At 37.4% G+C, this 21,225-nt stretch overlaps 1 protein-coding gene across 1 annotated transcript in view; it reads left to right on the forward strand.

Moving 5' to 3' along the window:
• CDC73 (cell division cycle 73) overlaps positions 1–19,415 on the forward strand; it is a 110,698-nt gene extending 91,283 nt beyond the window's left edge. Inside the window, exons 12-17 of the mRNA XM_007539762.3 lie at positions 1,399–1,434; positions 1,824–1,911; positions 8,863–9,024; positions 12,499–12,599; positions 16,805–16,946; positions 17,629–19,415. Coding sequence (XP_007539824.3) covers positions 1,399–1,434; positions 1,824–1,911; positions 8,863–9,024; positions 12,499–12,599; positions 16,805–16,946; positions 17,629–17,665 — 566 coding nt within the window. The 3' untranslated portion in view covers positions 17,666–19,415. The remainder of the gene's footprint in view (positions 1–1,398; positions 1,435–1,823; positions 1,912–8,862; positions 9,025–12,498; positions 12,600–16,804; positions 16,947–17,628) is intronic.
• The last annotated feature ends 1,810 nt before the right edge of the window (positions 19,416–21,225 follow it).

The following is a 21,225-nucleotide window of genomic DNA, read 5'->3' on the forward strand; positions in this document are numbered from 1 at the left end:
TTGCTTCCCCTAGTTTCCTGAGTCCCTCAAGGGCAGCGATTACTACATAAAGATCTAGTAGAGTGCCTTGTACATAGTCTCTGAATAAATATTTAGGTGAAAACTGTAATTACATCTGTAAATCAAACATAGCAGCAGTAATACTTATTCTCAGCTAATAAATTGATAGTCCTTGTATTTGCTGAAGTTAGTGAGAGAAGCAGTAGCAGTTAGCACCAGCTACTATTACAGGAATTTCTCAAATGGTAGATACGGGCTCAATCCTGACTAAAGATTCGACAGCGTTCTTTGGTGTTTTTAAACTTTGTTTACCTCCAGGGTTATCACTTGGTTTTAAACATCCGATTACATCCAGGTATAGAAATTATCTGTTTGATAGATGAAGATAACATAAACTATAACTGTTGGTCAGTCAGTCCATCTTGTCAGGATCATCAAGTAAGCATAGCAAGCGACAAAATTGGAATATAAATCAAGATCATCTGAATACAATCTTGTCTCCTGCTCTTAAGCTATGCCTCTCATCCTACCGTTACTTTGCTGTTCCTTATCCACCATTATACCCTTAAGTCAAGTTTATCATGAATGACAGTGTCCCCCTACCTTGGTCTTCACTAACCAAGGAACCTACTCATATTATTTGATTATTGTTTTGTTGTTATTTGCTAAATAACTTGAATTTTAGGTCTTTTCAGCCTTGATTTTAGTATGAAACTTTTTCAAACTTAAATTTGTTGTGAGTTCTTTTATTGAATTAGTGACATTTCTGTTCAAGGTTTCTTTTTTGTTGTAGTCGTTTGTCATTTCACAGCAACTCTTGTTTCTTTTTTGTCTATGTGCTTACTCATCCCACTACTTTTGTTTTTTAGAAAAGACCAATTATTTATTGAGAATGCCACTATATCCCACATAATACTAACTAATCAGATAATATGCGAGTCTCGATTGTATAAACAACAGTTTTTGGTATTTTTTTTTCAGCAAAAGGAAAAATGAGAACTCTATTAAACATCTGTGTGTGAACTTACATGTGTTTGTTACTGTTCTCTGTGACTGAAATCATTTTACAAAACCTAGTGGTATTTTATCACAGTGTAGTAGCTATTGATACATACAAAGTAATACGAAATACTAAATAAAGTAATACAAAATACTAATACTGAAACATAGCATTACCATATCTTTAAAATGAACCAGTCTAAAAATGCAAAAGGGTGTTTTTGTTCCTAAAAACTGACTTTGAATTAGGATTTTAGACCTTAATTTTTCTGATTAAACAAAAACTAGCACAGTAGAAACAGAAAGCAGCCAACAAATTTTCATATGTGAATACTTAGTAAGTTTGAAAATGTGCTTTTTACATAACACTCAAAATTGTATTTTTTCCCCCTCTTGCAGTTTCTCAAGCAAGACCTCCTCCAAATCAAAAGAAAGGTGAGGTTGTATGTACATAAGATTCTAAACTTTCTTTAAAAAAAAATAAAGATGTATAAGGGGCCCTGATAGTGGTGCCCCCAGGAGAGCATGCACATTACAGTGTACAAGATCCAAATTTAAGCCCCTGCTCCCACCTGCAGCGGCGACTAGCATGATGGTTATGTGAAAAGGTATTTGTGCCTGAAGCACCAGAGGTCCCAGGTTTAATCCCCATGCACCACTGTAAGCCAAAGCTTGAATAGTGGTGTAGTTAAAATAATATTAATTAATTAATTAAAAATAAAATGTTTAAATTACAAATCTATGTAATTTGGACTTTAAACAAGGAAAGTAGCATTTCACTTTGTAATAGCATTTTTGCTACTTTTAAATTTTTGTCTTTACAGGTTCTCGTACACCTATTATCATAATTCCTGCAGCTACCACCTCTTTAATAACCATGCTTAATGCAAAAGACCTTCTGCAGGACCTGAAGTAAGTAACCTGTTAAACTTTTCTTGTCATAGGACATGGAGATAGTATTTTGTTGCTTCATATTCTTTAGAGAAAGCAAAATTTTACATTCTGTGCTATAGCATTTATATATTCTTAGAAGTATAGCCCCCCAAATAAATTCTTTTCTATCTGCATTCTTCAGTGACATAGAAATCATAGATTTCTTGCTAAAGTCCTAACGAGAAGAACATATGTAATAAAAGCTACCTGATTTTTCCCTTGAGAAACTTTAGTTACAAATTCAAATCAGATTTGAGTGACACTGGAATTGACCTTTGGTTGATAAAAATTCCAGGAACTCCCTTTCTTCCTCTGCGCTAGCACCAGTTGAAGGTCAGTTAGCATCCTTAACTGGAATTTTCCGTTATTTATTTATTTTGTTGTTGTTGTTGTTGATTGTGCACATCTTCTGAGGTTCTAGTTCTTTGCATCCTTTGCCTTTGTAGGAGATAAAAATCAAGGAGGGTTTGTCATACCTGATGCAATGCATTATTGAAGTTGACAGCTTATATTATTCTGTTTTAGTAATATCTATTCTTTTGCCTAGTATACATTAATCTGTTCAGACAATAGCAGTTTTGTTAGTTAATCCTTCTTATTTGAGTTGTAACTTGGGGTTACTGGTGAGGTCAGGTGGTGGCACACTTGGTAGAGCACACGTGTTACAGTGCTCAAGGACTGCTTCAAGCACTGGTCCTCACCTGCAGGGGGAAAGTTTCACGAGCGGTAAAAGCAGCACTACAGCTATCTCCCTTTCTCTCTGTCTTTATCAAATAAACTAGCAAACAAAATATTAAAATCTTCTATTTGTTATGTCTTGCTGTTTGCCACAGCTATGAAATAGATACAGATGGATAGCCGTTAGCCTCACTTGGGGAGATTTTATGTATACTGAGCTCATTGAGTAAGTAAAAAAAAAAAAGTGTTATGTAGCTATATATGCACTGGCCTAACTTTATTAGTCACACGATAGTGGTAGTATTACAGTCACAACTGATAAGGAATAAAATATATTCCAGCATTGTGTATAACACCTAGTCTCACTATCCTCGTAGTGAATAAAGACATGATGAAAAGTATAATTTATCTTGATACTTTACAAACTTTAACCACATCTTGAAAATAGATTTCAAATCAGACCTAAAAATCACAGCCATTTAAACTTTACCCAGCTCCTCTTAAAAATGTTGTGATACTAGTGAGACAATCTATATAACAGTGATTTTTGTTTGTTTTTATAATTAGGGACCAGACTTTTTTATATTTAATTTCTTTATTGGGGAATTAATGTTTTGCATTCAACAGTAAATACAGTAGTTTGTACATGCATAACATTTCTCAGCTTTCTATATAACAATACAACCCCCACCAGGTCCTCTGAAGGACCTGTATTCTCCACCACCAACCCCCCACCAAGCCCCCCACTCCCACACACCCCAGAGTCTTTTACTTTGGTGCAGTAAGCCAATTCCAGTTCAGGTTCTACTTGTTGTTTCTCTTCTGATCTTGTTTTTCAGGCAAGTTATTTTATTGTTACTTGTATCTAGATTGCTTTTAAAATAGTGCTTGCCGGATAATGGGCATTGAGTAAATATATAGGAAGGGAAAAGAAATAGGTGATAGGAGAAACTATTGAGACAATTGGAGAATGACAAACTGTATCTAAAAATTGTCTGCACATGTGTGTGTATTTGTAAACTGTGAGGGTTTTTTTGTTTTGTTTTTTTTGTCATTTGCCTCTAGTTATACCCCCCCCTTTTATTTTATTATACACACTTGGGATTTGACTTTAATTCCCATGGAGTATTTGGCATACTTGGTATATTGAGTTTTTGTTAATTTGTGCTACCCCTCCTCCTCATTATTTTGCATTCACTATTTAAATAAGCTGGTTTTAAAGACACTTTTTGATTTGTTGATTCTATGACTTGTAAATTTGGTTATTTCTCTGTTCTCACAAATTATAGTAACTGACAACTGTTTATATCTTTAAAATAAATACATCTGAGTAAATGCATATAGTAATTTTTTGAACTGTCAAATAAGAGATTTTGGTCGTTTTATCTAGAACCTTTGTGGTAGCCATCTGAATGTATTATAAATCCAGTACATAAATATGTTGTATAATAGAAGATAACGAATAGTGCAGACAAATCACAAAGTAGATTCTAGTGTTCTTCTCTCTCCCCACCTCCCTTTTCTTCTTTTTCCCAGATCACTACTCAGCTCTGTTTTATGGTGCTCGGCATTGAGTGTGGGACCTTACAGCCTCAGGCACAAAAATTGTTTGCCTTAACCTTTAAGCTGTTCTTCTCCCCCCCCCCTTTTTTTTCTTTTTTTTTTCTGTTTAACCATATCAAAGGAAGACTGAGAATTAAGCAGAACAAGTTTTTAGGATAGAGTATGCCTAATTTTTCTAAGTTTAAAACTATCCCTTCATTGTTTAACACCTCATTGCAACTGATGTCTCCCCTACAGCTTGAGTCAGCTGGAGGCTTTGCTTTGTAATTAATGCATAATTGAAACCTCCTCCACATAATTATCGTACTGGCTCTAACCCATGGCTCTTGTTGGCATAGATTCTATTTGATTTCATGTAAAATTCAGGATGCTTCAATATTCTCGCCCTTCAGTGAGTAAATGAAACTAAATAAAATCTGCTTTGACCATTAATGCTTATGTAGTGAAACTATGGCTAGAATATAGACAGCATTGAGAGAAATTACAGTAGCACTTGGAAGTTTAAATCAAGTGGTTGTGTGGCACTTGTGGGTCTGATCATGTAGTTCTTCTCATTGAGCAGAGTTGTGCCTGCTCTACGAATCCACTACTCCTGGCGGCCATCTTATCCCCCCCACCCCCACCCCTGTTTTATTGGATAGGACAGAGAGAAGTTGAGAGGTGATGGGAAGATAGAAAGGAGGAGAGAGACACCTGCAGACCTGCTTCACTGCTTGTGAAGTGACCCTCCTGCAGATGGGGACCTGGAGGCTCTTTTATCTCATTAAATAACACCTCTATTCTGACTTCCTCCCCCCCTTCCTTCCTTAACTTAAATGAGATATGCTTTATAACAACTCATACCATCTTTCCTGTCTCTTAAACAGTTTTATCTTCATCTTTTTCTTGACATTTGCATTCTTGATAATTTTTTTAATTTATTATTGGATAGAGACAGAGAGAGATTGATGAGGGGGAGATAGAGAGGGGGAGAGACACGTGCAGCCCTGCTTCACCACTTGTGAAGTTTTCCCCCTGCAGGTGGGGATCAGGGGCTTGAACCCCAGGCCCTTGTGCGCACTTAACCAGGTGCGCCACCACCTGGCCCCCATTCTTGATAATGTCTTTAGAATTTTGTATTACATTCCCCATTTCCCTCTCGACTTTTCCCTAATCTGATGTTATCAGTTGCATTTTATTTTTATTTATTTATTGTTATTGCCACTAGGGTATTGCTAGGGCTTAGTGCCAGCACTACAAATCCACCATTCCAGCCATCGTATTTTCCTCCCTCTCCTCCCTCCTCCACCCCCCTTGTCCTTAATAGGACAGAAGAATTGAGAGGGGAAAGAGGAGGAGATGATAGGATGATAATGTGTGGGCTTAACTGGGTTTGCCACCCCCTTCCTTCAGCAGTTGCATTTAAACATTTAGGTATATTTTTATCTTAGCAGCTTTTTGTAGTTATTTCAAATCTGGTATTTTAGTAATATTTTTTCTTTATTATTTTTTAAATATTTTATTTATTTATTAATGAGAGGGATAGGAGGAGAGAGAAAGAAGCAAACATCACTCTGGTACATGTGCTGCCAGGGATTGAACTCAGGACCTCATGCTTGAGACTCCAACACTTCATCCACTGTGCCACCTCCCGGACCACTCACTATTTTCTTTTTCTTATATGTGTTTATAGATCATTTTGTAAGCTTTGATCTTTGATGATTCTGTTATTTGAAGTATCACTTTTTTCTTTTGAAACCAAGTGCTTTATGAAACCCAAGAAAGTAAGATACCAGTAGGTGAAGCTGTGTTGCATTTTATTTCTTAGATATTTGATGGTTCTTATACACACATTATTTTTTAAAATTTACTTCTTTATTGGGGAATTAATGTTTTACATTCAACAGTAAATACAATAGTTTGTACATGCATAACATTCCCCAGTTTCCCATTTAACAATACAACCCCCACTATGTCATTTATCATCCTTCATGGACCTGTATTCTCCCCACCCACCCACCCCAGAGTCTTTTACTTGGGTGCAATACGCCAATTCCAGTTCAGGTTCTACTTGTGTTTTCTTTTCTGATCTTGTTTTTCAACTTCGGCCTGAGAGTGAGATCATCCCATATTCATCCTTCTGTTTCTGACTTATTTCACTCAACATGATTTTTTCAAGGTCCATCCAAGATCGGCTGAAAACGGTGAAGTCACCATTTTTTACAGCTGAGTAGTATTCCATTGTATACACACATTATGATTCTTACACACACACACACACTTTTATATCAATATGAAAGAAAAAAGACCCTGTCAGTTAAATTATGAAAATGCTTTTATACTGACATAAGATAAGAATTTGAAATAGGGAGTCGGACAGTAGCACAGTGGGTAAAGCGCACATTGTGGGAAGCACAAGGACCAGTGGAAGGATCCCGGTTCGAGCCCCTGGTTCCCCACCTGCACGGGAATCACTTCACAGGTGGTAAAGGAGGTGTGCAGGTGTCTTTCTCTCCCACTCTGTCTTCGCCATCTCTCTCCATTTCTCTCTATCTTATCCAATAACAACGACATCAGTAACAACAATAATAACTACAACAACAATAAAACAACAAGGGCAACAAAAGGGGGAAAAGCAAAAATTTAAAAAAAATAAAGAATTTAAACAGCTTAACCCATAGAAAGACTGACTGAAACAAATTAAAGCAAATCATCATTCTCTTTGTAGTAAGGCACTTTTGTCCTAAGTGTTTGGAATATAATTGTAAGAAGACAGGTGTCATGTTTTATACAGTGTCTATACTGTGTAAATTAGTACTGCATATCCCCTTCACATGTTTCTTTATTAATTGTATCCTTACATTAGGACTGTTCCTCCCAATGTACATATATTAAAACATATTATAAGATGTGATAGTATGTTCCCAACCTGCAGGGGGAAACCTCACTTGTGTAGCAGTGCAGCAGATATCTTCCTCTATCTCCTTTCCCCCTCCCCTATTTATTAAATAAAGAAATTAAAAATGAAATGTTATATTTGATAGTTTCAAAGTGGGCTTAAGAAAATGAAAATCCATAGGAAGTGGTTTTTTTTCTTCTTTCAGAGAGAGAGAGAGAGAGAGAGAGAGAGACCGACCCCACACTACCAGAAGATTTTCCGGTGGCGATCTCAAACTTTGCTTGTGCACAAGTCAAAGTAGTGTACTATTCAAGTGAGCTGTTTTCGTGTTAAAAAAAAAATTAATGGAAATACTAATTTCCCATTGTATGTGAAATGGTTATAAAGACAGCTGTGTCAGAAGTAAACTTCAGTGTTTAGCACAGCACCTTGTACTGAAAACTTATCAGTACAAATAGTATCATAATGTGATGACTATAGTATTGACATTCTCCTGACAACCACACCAAGTAAAAGTTCTTTTTTTAAAATATTTTATTTTATTTATTTATTCCCTTTTGTTGCCCTTGTTGTTTTATTGTTGTAGTTATTATTGTTGTTGTTGTTGTTGTTGGATAGGACAGAGAGAAATGGAGAGAGGAGGGGAAGACAGAGAGGAGAGAAAGATAGACACCTGCATACCTGCTTCACCGCCTGTGAAGCGACTCCCCTGCAGGTGGGGAGCCAGGGTTCGAACCGGGATCCTTATGCTGGTCCTTGTGCTTTGCGCCACCTGCGCTTAACCCGCTCGCTGCGCTACAGCCCGAATCCCCCAAGTACAAGTTCTTATACATCCCTTTGCCTTTTATCTCTCCTAAACTATGGAAACAGAATGATATTCAGTGTACTATCTCTGATGAATTAGAGCGGACAGACCATAGCAAGTGAAATACGCCAATAGACTGTGCATAATAGATTATGTGTTTCACAACTAGGACTCCTTTAAAATGCTGAGAGAGCACTAACACATCTAAGCTGGCAGCTGCTCTTCAAGACTGCTAAACTGTTTTGAGAACATCTGTTGTTGGTATAGTGGTGAGTTGAACATAGTATTAGCAGTTTAATTACTAGCAGTATTAAATAATCAGTTGTTATGCACAGCTTTAAATTCCCTGCCTTAAAATTTGCAAACCAACCCTGATATTAAATGACATTACTCTAGTTTTGCTGAGAGATGAAAGTGTTTTGTGACTCTCCTGGGTAGGTTAAGTAATATAACTAGGGAACACCCTACTTAAAATAAATAGATAAAAATATTTATTATTTGTTGGATAGAGATAGAAATCAACAGGGGAGTGAGGGAACAAGGGGGGTTTGAGATGAGCAGGGAGGGGAAGGGAGAGAGAGAGACACCTGCAGCTCTGCTTCACCACTCATGAAGCAACCCCTCATTGTAACATGTGCTCTCAAATAGGTGTGCCACACACACGCCAACATCACTTTTATCCTCTTCTTGTGATGATTTCAGAAATTCATCATATTTCACGTGATTGTTATTTATAATGATTTTTTTCTTTAGTAGAACTTGAGACATCAAGGATTAGTATGGTCCTTTTTTTTTTTTTTTTTAACTCTGGAATGCTAAGTACTAGATACATATTCTGAATAGAGTTGTGCATACAAAGACCAGTATCTTCTTTATGCATTATGACCTGCACATGCAGAAAGAACTTCTCATTCTTGGTTTGAAGTTATCTAACTTTAAAGTGTAACTAGTTTTTCCTGTATGCACCATATTGAATACATTTGACCTTTTCTTATCTTTTTGAAAGATTTGTCCCATCAGATGAAAAGAAGAAACAAGGCTGTCAGCGAGAAAATGAGACTCTCATTCAGAGAAGGAAAGACCAGACGCAGCCAGGTGGCACTGCAATTAGTGTAACAGTACCTTATAGAGTAGTAGACCAGCCGCTTAAACTTATGCCTCAAGACTGGTAAGATAATCTGTTCTTTGTTTTTGTTTTTTAAAAACAAAATTTGTGTGTGTGTGTAATGAGTAACTACTTACTAAGTTCTAAATAATTTTTTTAAAAAGTATTTTTATTTATTTTATTCCCTTTTGTTGCCCTTGTTTTATTGTTGTAGTTATTATTGATGTCGTCACTGTTGGATAGGACAGAGAGAAACCGAGAGAGGATGGCGAGACAGAAAGGGGGGGGGGGAGAAAGATAGGCACTTGCACACCTGCTTCACAACCTGTGAAGCGACTCTCCTGCAGGTGGGAAGCCGGAGGCTCGAACTGGGATCCTTACGCTTGCCCTTGCACTTTGCTCCACCTGCACTTAACCTGCTGTGCGCCTGACTCCCTCTAAATAATTTTTTAAACAGTTAATATTTTATTTGGTCATTAGTAATGATTGCATTCTTGTAATATCTAAATGAATTTTTATTTTGGGTAGCTTAACTTTATTTTACTTTGGAAAAAATAAATCTGGAAAATTTAGGGGAATAAAATTCTTTCCATTTGGTTCTTTTATTCTGGGTTATCTTCTAGATTAAAAAAAAACTTTGAATTACTCTAATACTATTTTGAAGGGCTTATGTTATGGAAAATTGATTCTAAGTATTCAGTTTGTGTAAGAAATAGTAAGGCAGGAAGTCAAGCGGTAGCGCAGTGGTTTAAGCGCATGTGGCGCAAAGCGCAAGGACTTGCGTAAGGATCATGGTTCGAGCCCCCGGCTCCCCACCTGCGGGGGAGTCGCTTCACAAGTGGTGAAGCAGGTCTGCAGGTGTCTGTCTTTCCTCCTCTCTGTCTTCCCCTCCTCTCTCCATTTCTCTCTGTCCTATCCAACAACGACAGTATCAATAACAACAACAACAGTAACTACAACAATAAGGGCAACAAAAGGGAATAAATAAATTAAAAAATAATAGGCAAAGGCATTGTTAGTTTTATTTCAAAGGAATACTTTAATTATAATAACAATTCAGGGCAGTCTTAGAATACTCGCTTGCCTGAAACACCACAGGTCATATCTCTACTCCTGGGCGCCATTTGATACCAGAGCCGAACAGTGCTGGTTCTCCTCCTCCTTCTCCCCTCCCTCTGTGCTGGTTCTCCTCCTCCTTCTCCCTCCCTCTGTGCTGGTTCTCCTCCTCCTTCTCCCCTCCCTCTGTGCTGGTTCTCCTCCTCCTTCTCCCCTCCCTCTGTGCTGGTTCTCCTCCTCCTTCTCCCTCCCTCTGTGCTGGTTCTCCCCCTCCTTCTCCCTCCCTCTGTGCTGGTTCTCCTCCTCCTTCTCCCCCTCCCTCTGTGCTGGTTCTCCTCCTCCTTCTCCCCCTCCCTCTGTGCTGGTTCTCCTCCTCCTTCTCCCCCTCCCTCTGTGCTGGTTCTCCTCCTCCTTCTCCCCCTCCCTCTGTGCTGGTTCTCCTTCTCCTCCCCCTCCCTCTGTGCTGGTTCTCCTTCTCCCCCTCCCTCTGTGCTGGTTCTCCTCCTCCTTCTCCCTCCCTCTGTGCTGGTTCTCCTCCTCCTTCTCCCCTCCCTCTGTGCTGGTTCTCCTTCTCCTTCTCCCCTCCCTCTGTGCTGGTTCTCCTCCTCCTTCTCCCTCCCTCTGTGCTGGTTCTCCTCCTCCTTCTCCCTCCCTCTGTGCTGGTTCTCCTCCTCCTTCTCCCTCCCTCTGTGCTGGTTCTCCTTCTCCTTCTCCCTCCCTCTGTGCTGGTTCTCCTCCTCCTTCTCCCTCCCTCTGTGCTGGTTCTCCTCCTCCTTCTCCCTCCCTCTGTGCTGGTTCTCCTTCTCCTTCTCCCTCCCTCTGTGCTGGTTCTCCTCCTCCTTCTCCCTCCCTCTGTGCTGGTTCTCCTCCTCCTTCTCCCTCCCTCTGTGCTGGTTCTCCTCCTCCTTCTCCCTCCCTCTGTGCTGGTTCTCCTCCTCCTTCTCCCCCTCCCTCTGTGCTGGTTCTCCTCCTCCTTCTCCCCCTCCCTCTGTGCTGGTTCTCCTCCTCCTTCTCCCTCCCTCTGTGCTGGTTCTCCTCCTCCTTCTCCCTCCCTCTGTGCTGGTTCTCCTCCTCCTTCTCCCTCCCTCTGTGCTGGTTCTCCTCCTCCTTCTCCCTCCCTCTGTGCTGGTTCTCCTTCTCCCTCCCTCTGTGCTGGTTCTCCTTCTCCCTCCCTCTGTGCTGGTTCTCCTCCTCCTTCTCCCTCCCTCTGTGCTGGTTCTCCTCCTCCTTCTCCCTCCCTCTGTGCTGGTTCTCCTCCTCCTTCTCCCTCCCTCTGTGCTGGTTCTCCTCCTCCTTCTCCCTCCCTCTGTGCTGGTTCTCCTCCTCCTTCTCCCTCCCTCTGTGCTGGTTCTCCTTCTCCTTCTCCCCCTCCCTCTGTGCTGGTTCTCCTTCTCTTCCTCCCTCTTTTTCTCTTTTCTCTCTTTCTGTCATATAGTAAGTCAGTCTTTAAAAAAAAAAAAGCCAAGATCATCTCGGTTTAGATTATATGGCACTCAGATATCCTGTAATAAAGCATTAAGCTGCTTGTAATATAAAGTGCGCATAGGCTTAGACACACAAGATATCTTAAATGATCGCATTAATCTAAGGTTAGCAGGTGGATAAATAGCATAATGATTACGCAGAGACTCATGCTTGAGCCTCCAAATTCTCTGGTTCAGTAAGTCAGAGCTGAACATTGTTTATGTATGGGGGGGGCTAGAAGGGAGGGGAAAACAAACGTTTAAAAGTGGTGGGGGAATTGGGCAGTGGTGTACGTGGCTGAGTGCACAGGGACCCAGGTTCAAGCCCCACATCTCTACCTGCAGGGGGAAAGTTTCACTAGTAGTGAAGTACTACAGGTGTCTTTTTTTTTTCCTCCCCCCTTTTAAACTATTTAAAGGGAGAGCACATATCTGTAATAAATGAATGCAAATTGGTACATTAAATTGCATTTTCCTTTAAAACAATTTGTTTTTAGGATCCCGTGAGTTGTTGTAATTTAATTTTCCTAATTAAAGTGAAAAGCCACTCATCTCTATTGCATTGAAGAAGTGGACCCTTTCTCCAATATATAGAACACCAGAGATAAAAAGCTGAAATAATTACCTATAAGGATGGTGCATATAAGTATGTTTAAGGGAATATAGTCGGGGTGTAAAGAGACTCTTAGGTCTAAGGCTCTGAAGTCCCAGGTCCAATCTCTTGTACCACCATAAGACAGAGCTGAGCAGTGTTCTGGGAAATGAATGAATGAATGAATGAATGAATAAATAAAATTATAAAAATAAGAGAAAATAGGTACAAAAGCAGATGCATGGGCAATACGAGTGTTCGTAATGTACTATTGTGGTGGCTTAATGAAAAGTTAGGGTTTTGTATTTGTTTGCCTTACACAGAGTCTATCATACATGAATAATCATTTGACTCTAAGGATTATAGTAACTAATGGTCATACTTGAGATACTCTCTTTTTACCTATTTCTCTTTCTTTATTTGTAGGGATCGAGTTGTAGCAGTTTTTGTGCAAGGTCCTGCGTGGCAATTCAAAGGTTGGCCATGGCTTTTGCCTGATGGATCGCCAGTTGATATTTTTGCTAAAAGTAAGATTTTAAACTGGTTATTCATATAAGAAGTTCTTGACAAAATTGATGTTCAGTCTCTAAATTGGTGAACTTTCATTGAATAATGATGTTTAGCTATAATTTAAAGTGCCCTATGGCTTTAGCAACTTTTGTCATTTGTCTGAAATGATTGTAGCATGTTTGTTTTTTTTTCATTTTATTAGTGTCTCAGTTAAGTATGCTCTTTTTAAAAATTATTTTTTAATATTTACTTATTTATTTTCCCTTTTGTTGCCCTTGTTTTATATTGTTGTTGCAGTTTTTATTGTTGTTATTGATGTCGTTGTTGGATAGGACAGAGAGAAATGGAGAGAGGAGGGGAGACAGAGAGGGAGAGAAAGGCACCTGCAGACCTGCTTCACCGCCTATGAAGCGACTCCCCTGCAGGTGGGGAGCCGGGGCCTTGACCACCGGATACTTATGCCAGTTGTTATGCTTTGCGCCATGTGTGCTTAACCCGCTGTGCTACCGCCCGACTCCCAAGTATGCTCTTTTTAAGAAAATCCTTTGACTGTCCTGGAAATAGCATCACCTCTTCCCAGCTGCTCTCTGAATTGTTTTAGTTCCTTGATAATACTTACTATTGTGTTGTAGTTTCTCCCTCCTTTCCTCCTTTCCTATTTGATAGGACAGAGAGAAATTGAGAGGGGGAAGAGGAGTAAGGGGGGGAGGGGGTACACGGGGTGGGGGGGAGTAAGCGCACTGCTTCACTGCTCATGAAGCTTCCTGCGTGCAAGTAGGATCTGGGGTCTTGAACCCAAGTCTTTGAATGTGGTAATGAGTGTGCTTAACTAGGTATACCACCTGGTCCTGTGATAGTGTCTTGAGTGTGCTGGCTTTTTTTTTTTTTTTAAACGTTTGTTTATCCATCCAGAACACTGCTTAGTTCTGGCTTAACCTGTACCTTGGAGGCTTAGACAGGAGAACCTTTTCGCATCACCATTATGCTATTTCCTCACCACCCAGTATGTTGTTTTTATATCTTACTTTAAGTCTTCCTTCACTGGAATCCAAACTTCTACAGTGGGACAACTTCTAGTTGCCATTCTTCTATCACCATTATTGATATGGGGAGTGGGGTGATTCTATGGGCATTTGCTTAATTAGTGAATTTCTTGTGGCTTATCCTTCATTGGCTATAAATTGGTATATATTGATAAGCCAAAAGGAGATAGATTTAGACTGTAGATAGGGACATCCCAGTTACTATTTGAGTACCCAATTAAAATACAACATTAGTAATACTTATTTTTTAAAAGCAGACATATAATAAGTGTTTACTAGAAATGACAACTTGAATAATTATTAATGTAGATTGTGTTGCTCTGAAATCCAGGCACCCCTCCCCCCCTTAAGCAACTTCAGTTTTTGAGATCCCACCATTCTTCCAGACTAGAGACACTCATACTGGAAAGTTTTAATAGCTCACCTGCCTTTATACATTTTTATATATGTTTTTCTGTTATAGTAACTATGTTATTTCTGAAACTTGAATAATAGTAGATAAATGGAAAGTTAAGTAAATTTAATGAGTGTGAAGATAACCTGTGAAGGCAAATGTTAGGTTTTACTTGATTTCTTTTTTTCTTTTTTTTTTTTAAATTTTTTATTTAAGAAAGGATTAATGAACAAAAACATAAGGTAGGAGGGGTACAACTCCACACAATTCCCACCACCCAATCTCCATAACCCACCCCCTCCCCTGATAGCTTTCCCATTCTCTAGCCCTCTGGGAGCATGGACCCAGGGTCGTTGAGGGTTGCAGAAGGTAGAAGGTCTGGCTTCTGTAACTGCTTCCCCGCTGAACATGGGCGTTGACTGGTAGGTCCATACTCCCAGTCTGCCTCTCTCTTTCCCTAGTAAGGTGTGTCTCTGGGGAAGCAGAGCTCCAGGACACATTGGTGGGGTCTTCAATCCAGGGAAGCCTGGCCAGCATCCTGGTGGCATCTGGAACCTGGTGATTGAAAAGAGAGTTAACATACGAAGCCAAACAAATTGTTGAGCAATCATGGACCCAAAGCTTGGAATAGAGGAGAGGAAGTGTTAGGGAGATACTCACTGCAAACTCTAGTGTACTTCTGCTTTCAGGTATATATTTTGCAGTAGTTTATGGATACGTGTGCATATAAGCTCTCTCTCACAGAAACTGGTGTATATCTAGGTTATGGGACTTTGTTAGAAAGTGAACTACCTGAGATGAAATTAGAGTGTACTATAAAAGGAAAGGTCTCACCAGTAATGAAGCTGAAGGGTTGTCATTCCACACGTGAAGTCTCTGGACACAGTCTGAGGTGAAGCATGTTGAGGTGGCAATCGTTGCGTTGATTAGGTTGTGATCGGCGGATGCAATATTATTTGATATGGATTGGGAGATGCATACGGGAAAGTGGGCCCTATCCAAGGGTTCCAGGACTGGGGGAAGTAGGGGCTCTATAGTGGAGATGTGAGCTTCCTGCTGTCTTAGGGTTCAAAAAGACAATCGATAGTTAATGTTATCATCACGCTATTTGTTAATTGGGTTAACTTTGAAAAGTCCTTTTGTTATGGTTTGCTGTACAGTACCCAGTATCTTGTATATAGCTGTGCTATTGGATGCTTCTAATCTACTTGGTCTAGGCTTTTGAGAGAGTCCGCATATCAAATACGCAGCCTATATATTAAAAAGGCTAGATCTGTGTTTTAAAAAACTTTGAGACATACAATTAATTTTCCCCCTCTTGTTTTCTTATATAGTATCATAATTTCTTATATAGTATCATAATTTTAAATGATCATTGTTTTGAGGTGGTAAATACTTTCAGATACTTTCTAAATTTTATTAAGAATGCAGTGATTTTAATTGTTCTATTTAATTCTTAACTCTACCTCTGTGTTTTAGACTACTTTGTAATATTTTTATTAATTCAGTGGTCTGGATAGACTTTCATATTTCTTTGATACATAAGCCCCTGTCAGTACTGTATTTGGATAGTTTTTTTCTTCCCTGGACTATATATATATATATATATATATATATATATATATATATATATATATATATATATATATTAACTCTAATCCTCCTCATAATCCCTAGTGGTTTGACATATTTAAGCACTCAATAAATGTTAAATTGAGTGTTTTTAAGGCTACTACAATGCTTAACATTTTTCAGTGATTACTTTGATTATATTGTAGCTTTCATTGATGAAGAAAGGTCAAATTAAAAATTTGTTATTAGTAATTTTATAATGATTAACAAGATTGTAAAATAACGAGTATAATTTCATACATTTCCCACCACCAGAATTCCATGTCCCATCCCCTCCATTGGAAGCTTCCCTATTTTTTATTCCTCTGGGTGTATGGACCTCAATTCTTTATGGTGCAGAAGGTGGAAGGTCTGACTTCTGTGGTTGCTTCTCTGCTAGACATGGACGTTGACAGGTCGATTCATAACCTGAGCCTGTCTCTATCTTTCCATAGTGGATACGGCTCTGGAGAGGTGGGGTTCCAGAACACATTTTTTTGGTGAGGTCATCTGTCCAGGGAAGTCAGGATAGAATCATCTGTAACTTAGTGGTTGAAAGATGGTAAAATACAAAGCAGGACAAATTGTTTAATTGTTTAACCCAAAGGTAGAAATAGAGCAGATGAAATTAGGAGTCTTCCTGTAGGAAGAAGCTAGGAAGCCTAGTTTAGGTATGTTCCAAGGAGCCCATGATTTTAGTAATTTTTGCCTGAGCCTGCCTGATAGCTAACATATAGATGGACTAAAAATATTGTCTGGGAAGTCAGTGTCAAGAGTTGAGAATAGGGCTAGAAAGAGAAAGATTAATTTTTTAAAAAATATTTTAATGAGACAGAAATAGAAAGAGTGAGACCATAGCATTGATCAACTCTAATTTACATTGGAAGCTGAAGATTGAACCAGAAATATTAATTTAAAAAATAATCATTTTTGGAGGGGGAAAGACAGCTAAGGTAAATGCATATGCTAGGGATCAAACTTAGGACCTCATGTTTGAATGCAGCACTGCATCTACAAAAATGCTTCTTCCTGGGCCACAAAAGATCAGTTTTTTTGAAAACTTTTTTGTTTTTGTTTTTTGGTTAATGTCTGTGTGGAGTAATTTTATTCTTTAGTAATATATTTTTATAATTTTTGTTGAAGTTTAAATAAAAACTGTTTCTTCCCCGTGTAGTTAAAGCCTTCCATCTCAAGTATGATGAAGTCCGCCTAGATCCAAATGTTCAGAAATGGGATGTAACAGTGTTAGAGCTCAGCTATCACAAGCGCCATCTGGATAGACCAGTTTTCCTACGGTTCTGGGAAACACTCGATAGGTAATTGTGACCCTCCGTTGCATTTGCCTCTGCTTTAATGTTTTAATCTTCCTGTCTCCTCAGTTATTTGAAGTTCATTAACATTTCAAACTGTATCCTCCAATTTCCCTTTTAAAATGCTGTTTGTTTTTATGTTGCTCTATAATAGGTAACTAATATCTTTGTTGTATGGATTTTACATATATCTTTGTTGTATGGATTTTACATATAGATGGAGAAGGGGCTTATAACTTGCTAGAATAAGGACACTAAAAACTTGGAGTCAGAAAATCTGGATGCTAGTGTTGGCTTTGTGGTCTGGCTATATTACACCTTTCTGAATCTTGTTTTCTGTCTATTCAGAAAACTTGGATTAAGTGAAACCTGTGTTTTTTGCCAACACCAAAATGCCTCTGACTCTGGGTAAATTAAAGGTAGCTTCTTATTACCGTTCATAAAAATATTATCTATTTTATAATTGGAAAATTCAGGACCAACAGAAGAGGAATGGCTTTTTTTTTTTTTTAGCTTCAGATGTTTGTATATTATCAAAGATTATAATTTTGCCTTTTTAAAAAAAAAAAAAAGAAAATACAGCATTCTTTTCTACTGAGGGTTTTAACTTTTGTTTAGAGTCAGTTTATTTGTGTATAAAGTAATGTTAAAATTCCTATAATCACCACAATCTACTGTTATTTTTCAGGTACATGGTAAAGCATAAATCTCATTTGCGATTCTGAATTACTTGGTTTCCCCTTTTTCTGGAAATCTGGATTAAGAAGCATGGCTATCCCTTGATAAAAGACTGAGACTCAAGCTTTATGAATTTATCAAGAACTTACAAATGAAGAAGGTTACAGATCAATCTTTTTATAAGACCTTATTTGATGCTTTATGCTTCAAAGAGATGATGCCTGTCATCCATATCAGCAAAGTTTTTGGCTTACAACTATTTTTTTAATATTAGCCTTCTAGTCTGTAATGGAAATTGTATATTTTGATAGAAGTTTTTTTTCATTGGTTAAATTAGTATTACTTAAATTTGTTTCTTTAGAAAATAAATACAGGTTATACATGTGTGTATATTTAGAGGTTATAAGGCTCTCTAAGCCATCTTGCTTCTGATTTTTCATTGCTCTACAATTCCTTTTATTGAAAATACTGTTATGAATTGTATTACAGTTTAGTCTCTGCAACTTCTAAAACCAAGTAAAGGGTAGGGACTATTTTTGGTGATTCAGAATGTCAACTGTTATGTATATCTATACACTCTTTATTTAAAAAAGAATAATGAAAAATCAAAAACATTTCTTCAGCTCTAGTTAAACTATTTAGCCTATCCAAGACTTCTTTTCTTGTACTGAATACATTTAATGACTGTACATTCATCTCACTGACTTTGGTGATTTTAAGCTTAGAATGATATTTCTATCTATGATTATCTTTCCACTTGAAAAATCTCAGAACACAGACTAAAAACCCCAATAGGCTACAGTACTTTTTTTGTGGGAGCCAGAGGAAGATTTGGGGGAAGGAAATGTATAGTCCTACTGCAGTGTAAATTAGCTTCCTTATTTTTTCTCAAGTCTACCTTTGATTGTTATTTTATATGGCATAAGATTTGGAGCCTTCCATTTCTAGGCATGTTGATCTTGGGGAATCTAATCTATTATCCTTCAATATTGATAAATTCTCCCAGACACCAAAGAAAATTAGCTTAACTATGTGTCTGAAAAGAAACAAGATTAAAACACTGGTATTTTTGTGTGTGTTCAATATCATAAAATATAAAACTTATATTTTAACTCAGTAAAATATTTTACTACTTCTCTAGACTAGACACAGTGTTGCATCCAAGGTACAGAGAATGAGCATTCTCCTTGAGTTTCAATTTTACTTTTTTATTACTTAAAAGCAATGGGACCCCTATTCTTCTGAAGACTTTTACCAATGGAATTACTACTAATCAATCATCTTATTTAATTTTTCCACTTTTGTTCAATTATCCTTCTTCAGTTAGTATGTATGTTTTAAACATTTAGCTCCTTTTTATGTTAAGTGAACATTACCTGACCTTATTGTTACATTTAATGCTATTATAAAGATGAGAAACAATTACTATTTATTTTTTAAATAGCCATGAAGTCCATACCATTAGTGAAACAAAGAGTATTTATTCATATGGAACTCACTAGGTTCTTCAAAAGGATAGCAGTCAGCATTTTTTAATTATTAGACTTAGGCTATTTATAAGGTCTGAATAGATTTTGCCCACATTTCTTCATCCTCTCTTAAAAGAAAACTCCAATTTATTCACATTAAAATTTCTTGACATATAAATTTGTTTTCAAAATAAATTATGTATAATGTGAACATTTCTCCATGATGAAATAGTCAAGGACTAGAATCTGTGATATTTTAATGTAAGATTACATGTTAAGACTACTAAGTGGAAATGAACTACCTTTCTATAAAGATTTTTAGTATTTATACTTATGTCATGTGAAATTTACTTGATACAAAGTGTGGTTAAAATTGGGAACATTCACTTTAAGCAGGGTTTATTTTTCTATCGTGAATTTGCCTTATGTATATTTAAAGGCTTCCTGGGAAATGCTGTAAGATTTACTAGGCCATGTATTTAAAAATCAGGCCCTTAGAAAAAAAAAATTTTTTTTGACGATCTACTCTCCCACTTAGGTTCAAGTAATTAATTTTGTAACCATAGTTTTTTTTTTAAGTTTCAGCCAATCACTTTTCTCCCATGACTTCAAGTCCTACAGCAGCACCTGTCACAGTGCCTTGCACATAATAGGCGTTCAGTAAATATTTATATGCATGAATGATTGATGTATTTTCAGTATAACTGTTTTATTACAAAAAAGTACTTTGACTATACTCGATTTTGGAGTTAGAACGTACAGAATCACAGAGAATGAAGAGGTGTAAGCAAATACTTGAATGGACATGAAGTATACATTAATAAACTTGACTTATCCATTTGTCACTATTAAGTAGACACACGCCCATGTCTTGTCCCACCACTAAAGGAGAGTTGTTGCATTTCTGTACTTCATAGGCTACTCTTCTATGTCAGGTAACAGAAGAAGTTTCCAAGTTTCAATCCATAGCTCTCAACCCTCAAGCATCATTTGGGGAACTTTAAAAATACCATTGTCTGATTCCTATTTCTGTTGCAAATGGTCTAGGACAAGACCTGGTTATCAGTATCCGCCACCCCCCAAGCTTCCCAGAATTGTGAATCACTAATTTGTTACTAAACAATTTCAGTATTAAATACTGTATTTTCTCCACCCTACACATGGCCATGCTTTGCACTAGACTATGCCCATTATTGGAGATATTACTTATAGTTCCACATGAAAAATTCAAGTCTTATTTATTTAACATAGGAATATTTTGCTGTTTAATATTTAAACAATGTTTAATATATTTCATTATAAACTAGTATTGTAGTTTATGATTTGTTTCCCATGTGTCTATATCCTTTACTAACTTTCTTTTAACAGCAGCATGACAACAATCCACGTGGAAATAACTAATTCATGAGGAAAATCTCATTTTTAAGGTAGATGAAAATAAATTATTATCTGCCATGCAGAATTATACAGAACTCACTTATGAAAGGAAACAGGCATACTTTTTAATTGGTCTACACAGAACATTTTTATTTAAATAAAATTCACTCTAATGAAGGAAATATTTTTCCTAAATAAAATTTTTTGTGACTCCTAACAAAATTAAAGTGATGATATTATTCTTTTTTTGATGGACTGGAGAGGGGTTTTGAATTTTCTTATGTCTTACTATGTAACAGTTTCATTTTATTGGTGTTAACTATAGAACTATATAATGACAGGATAATGACATGACCAGAAATTAAGTGCCACTCTGCCATATATCTGTTATCTGAGTGTTAGGTGTTGAACAAGTTACAATTAGTTTCTAAAATTCCTCACTAACCCACAGTGTTATATACAATTAGAAAAATTAGTCAAATTGAAGATGTAAATTGTACACTAGTTTAAATTGTGGATGGAATTTTGCATTTATAATCAGCTGGTTACTCTTTGCTAGTTTACTGACTTTACAAAGGGAGAAATGACCAATTTATGACTTGCATTAGAAAATCTGAACTGCCATTTATTATGTGTTTTGGCCTCTTACATCTGTCTTTCCATCCATCCATCCATCCATCCATCCATCCATCCATCCATCCATCCATCCATCCCTCCCTCTATCCCTCCCTCCCTCCCGATGTGATTCTATATTTATTTGT

The sequence above is a fragment of the Erinaceus europaeus genome, chromosome 19 (assembly GCF_950295315.1).
Source record: "Erinaceus europaeus chromosome 19, mEriEur2.1, whole genome shotgun sequence".
NCBI lineage: Eukaryota > Metazoa > Chordata > Mammalia > Eulipotyphla > Erinaceidae > Erinaceus > Erinaceus europaeus.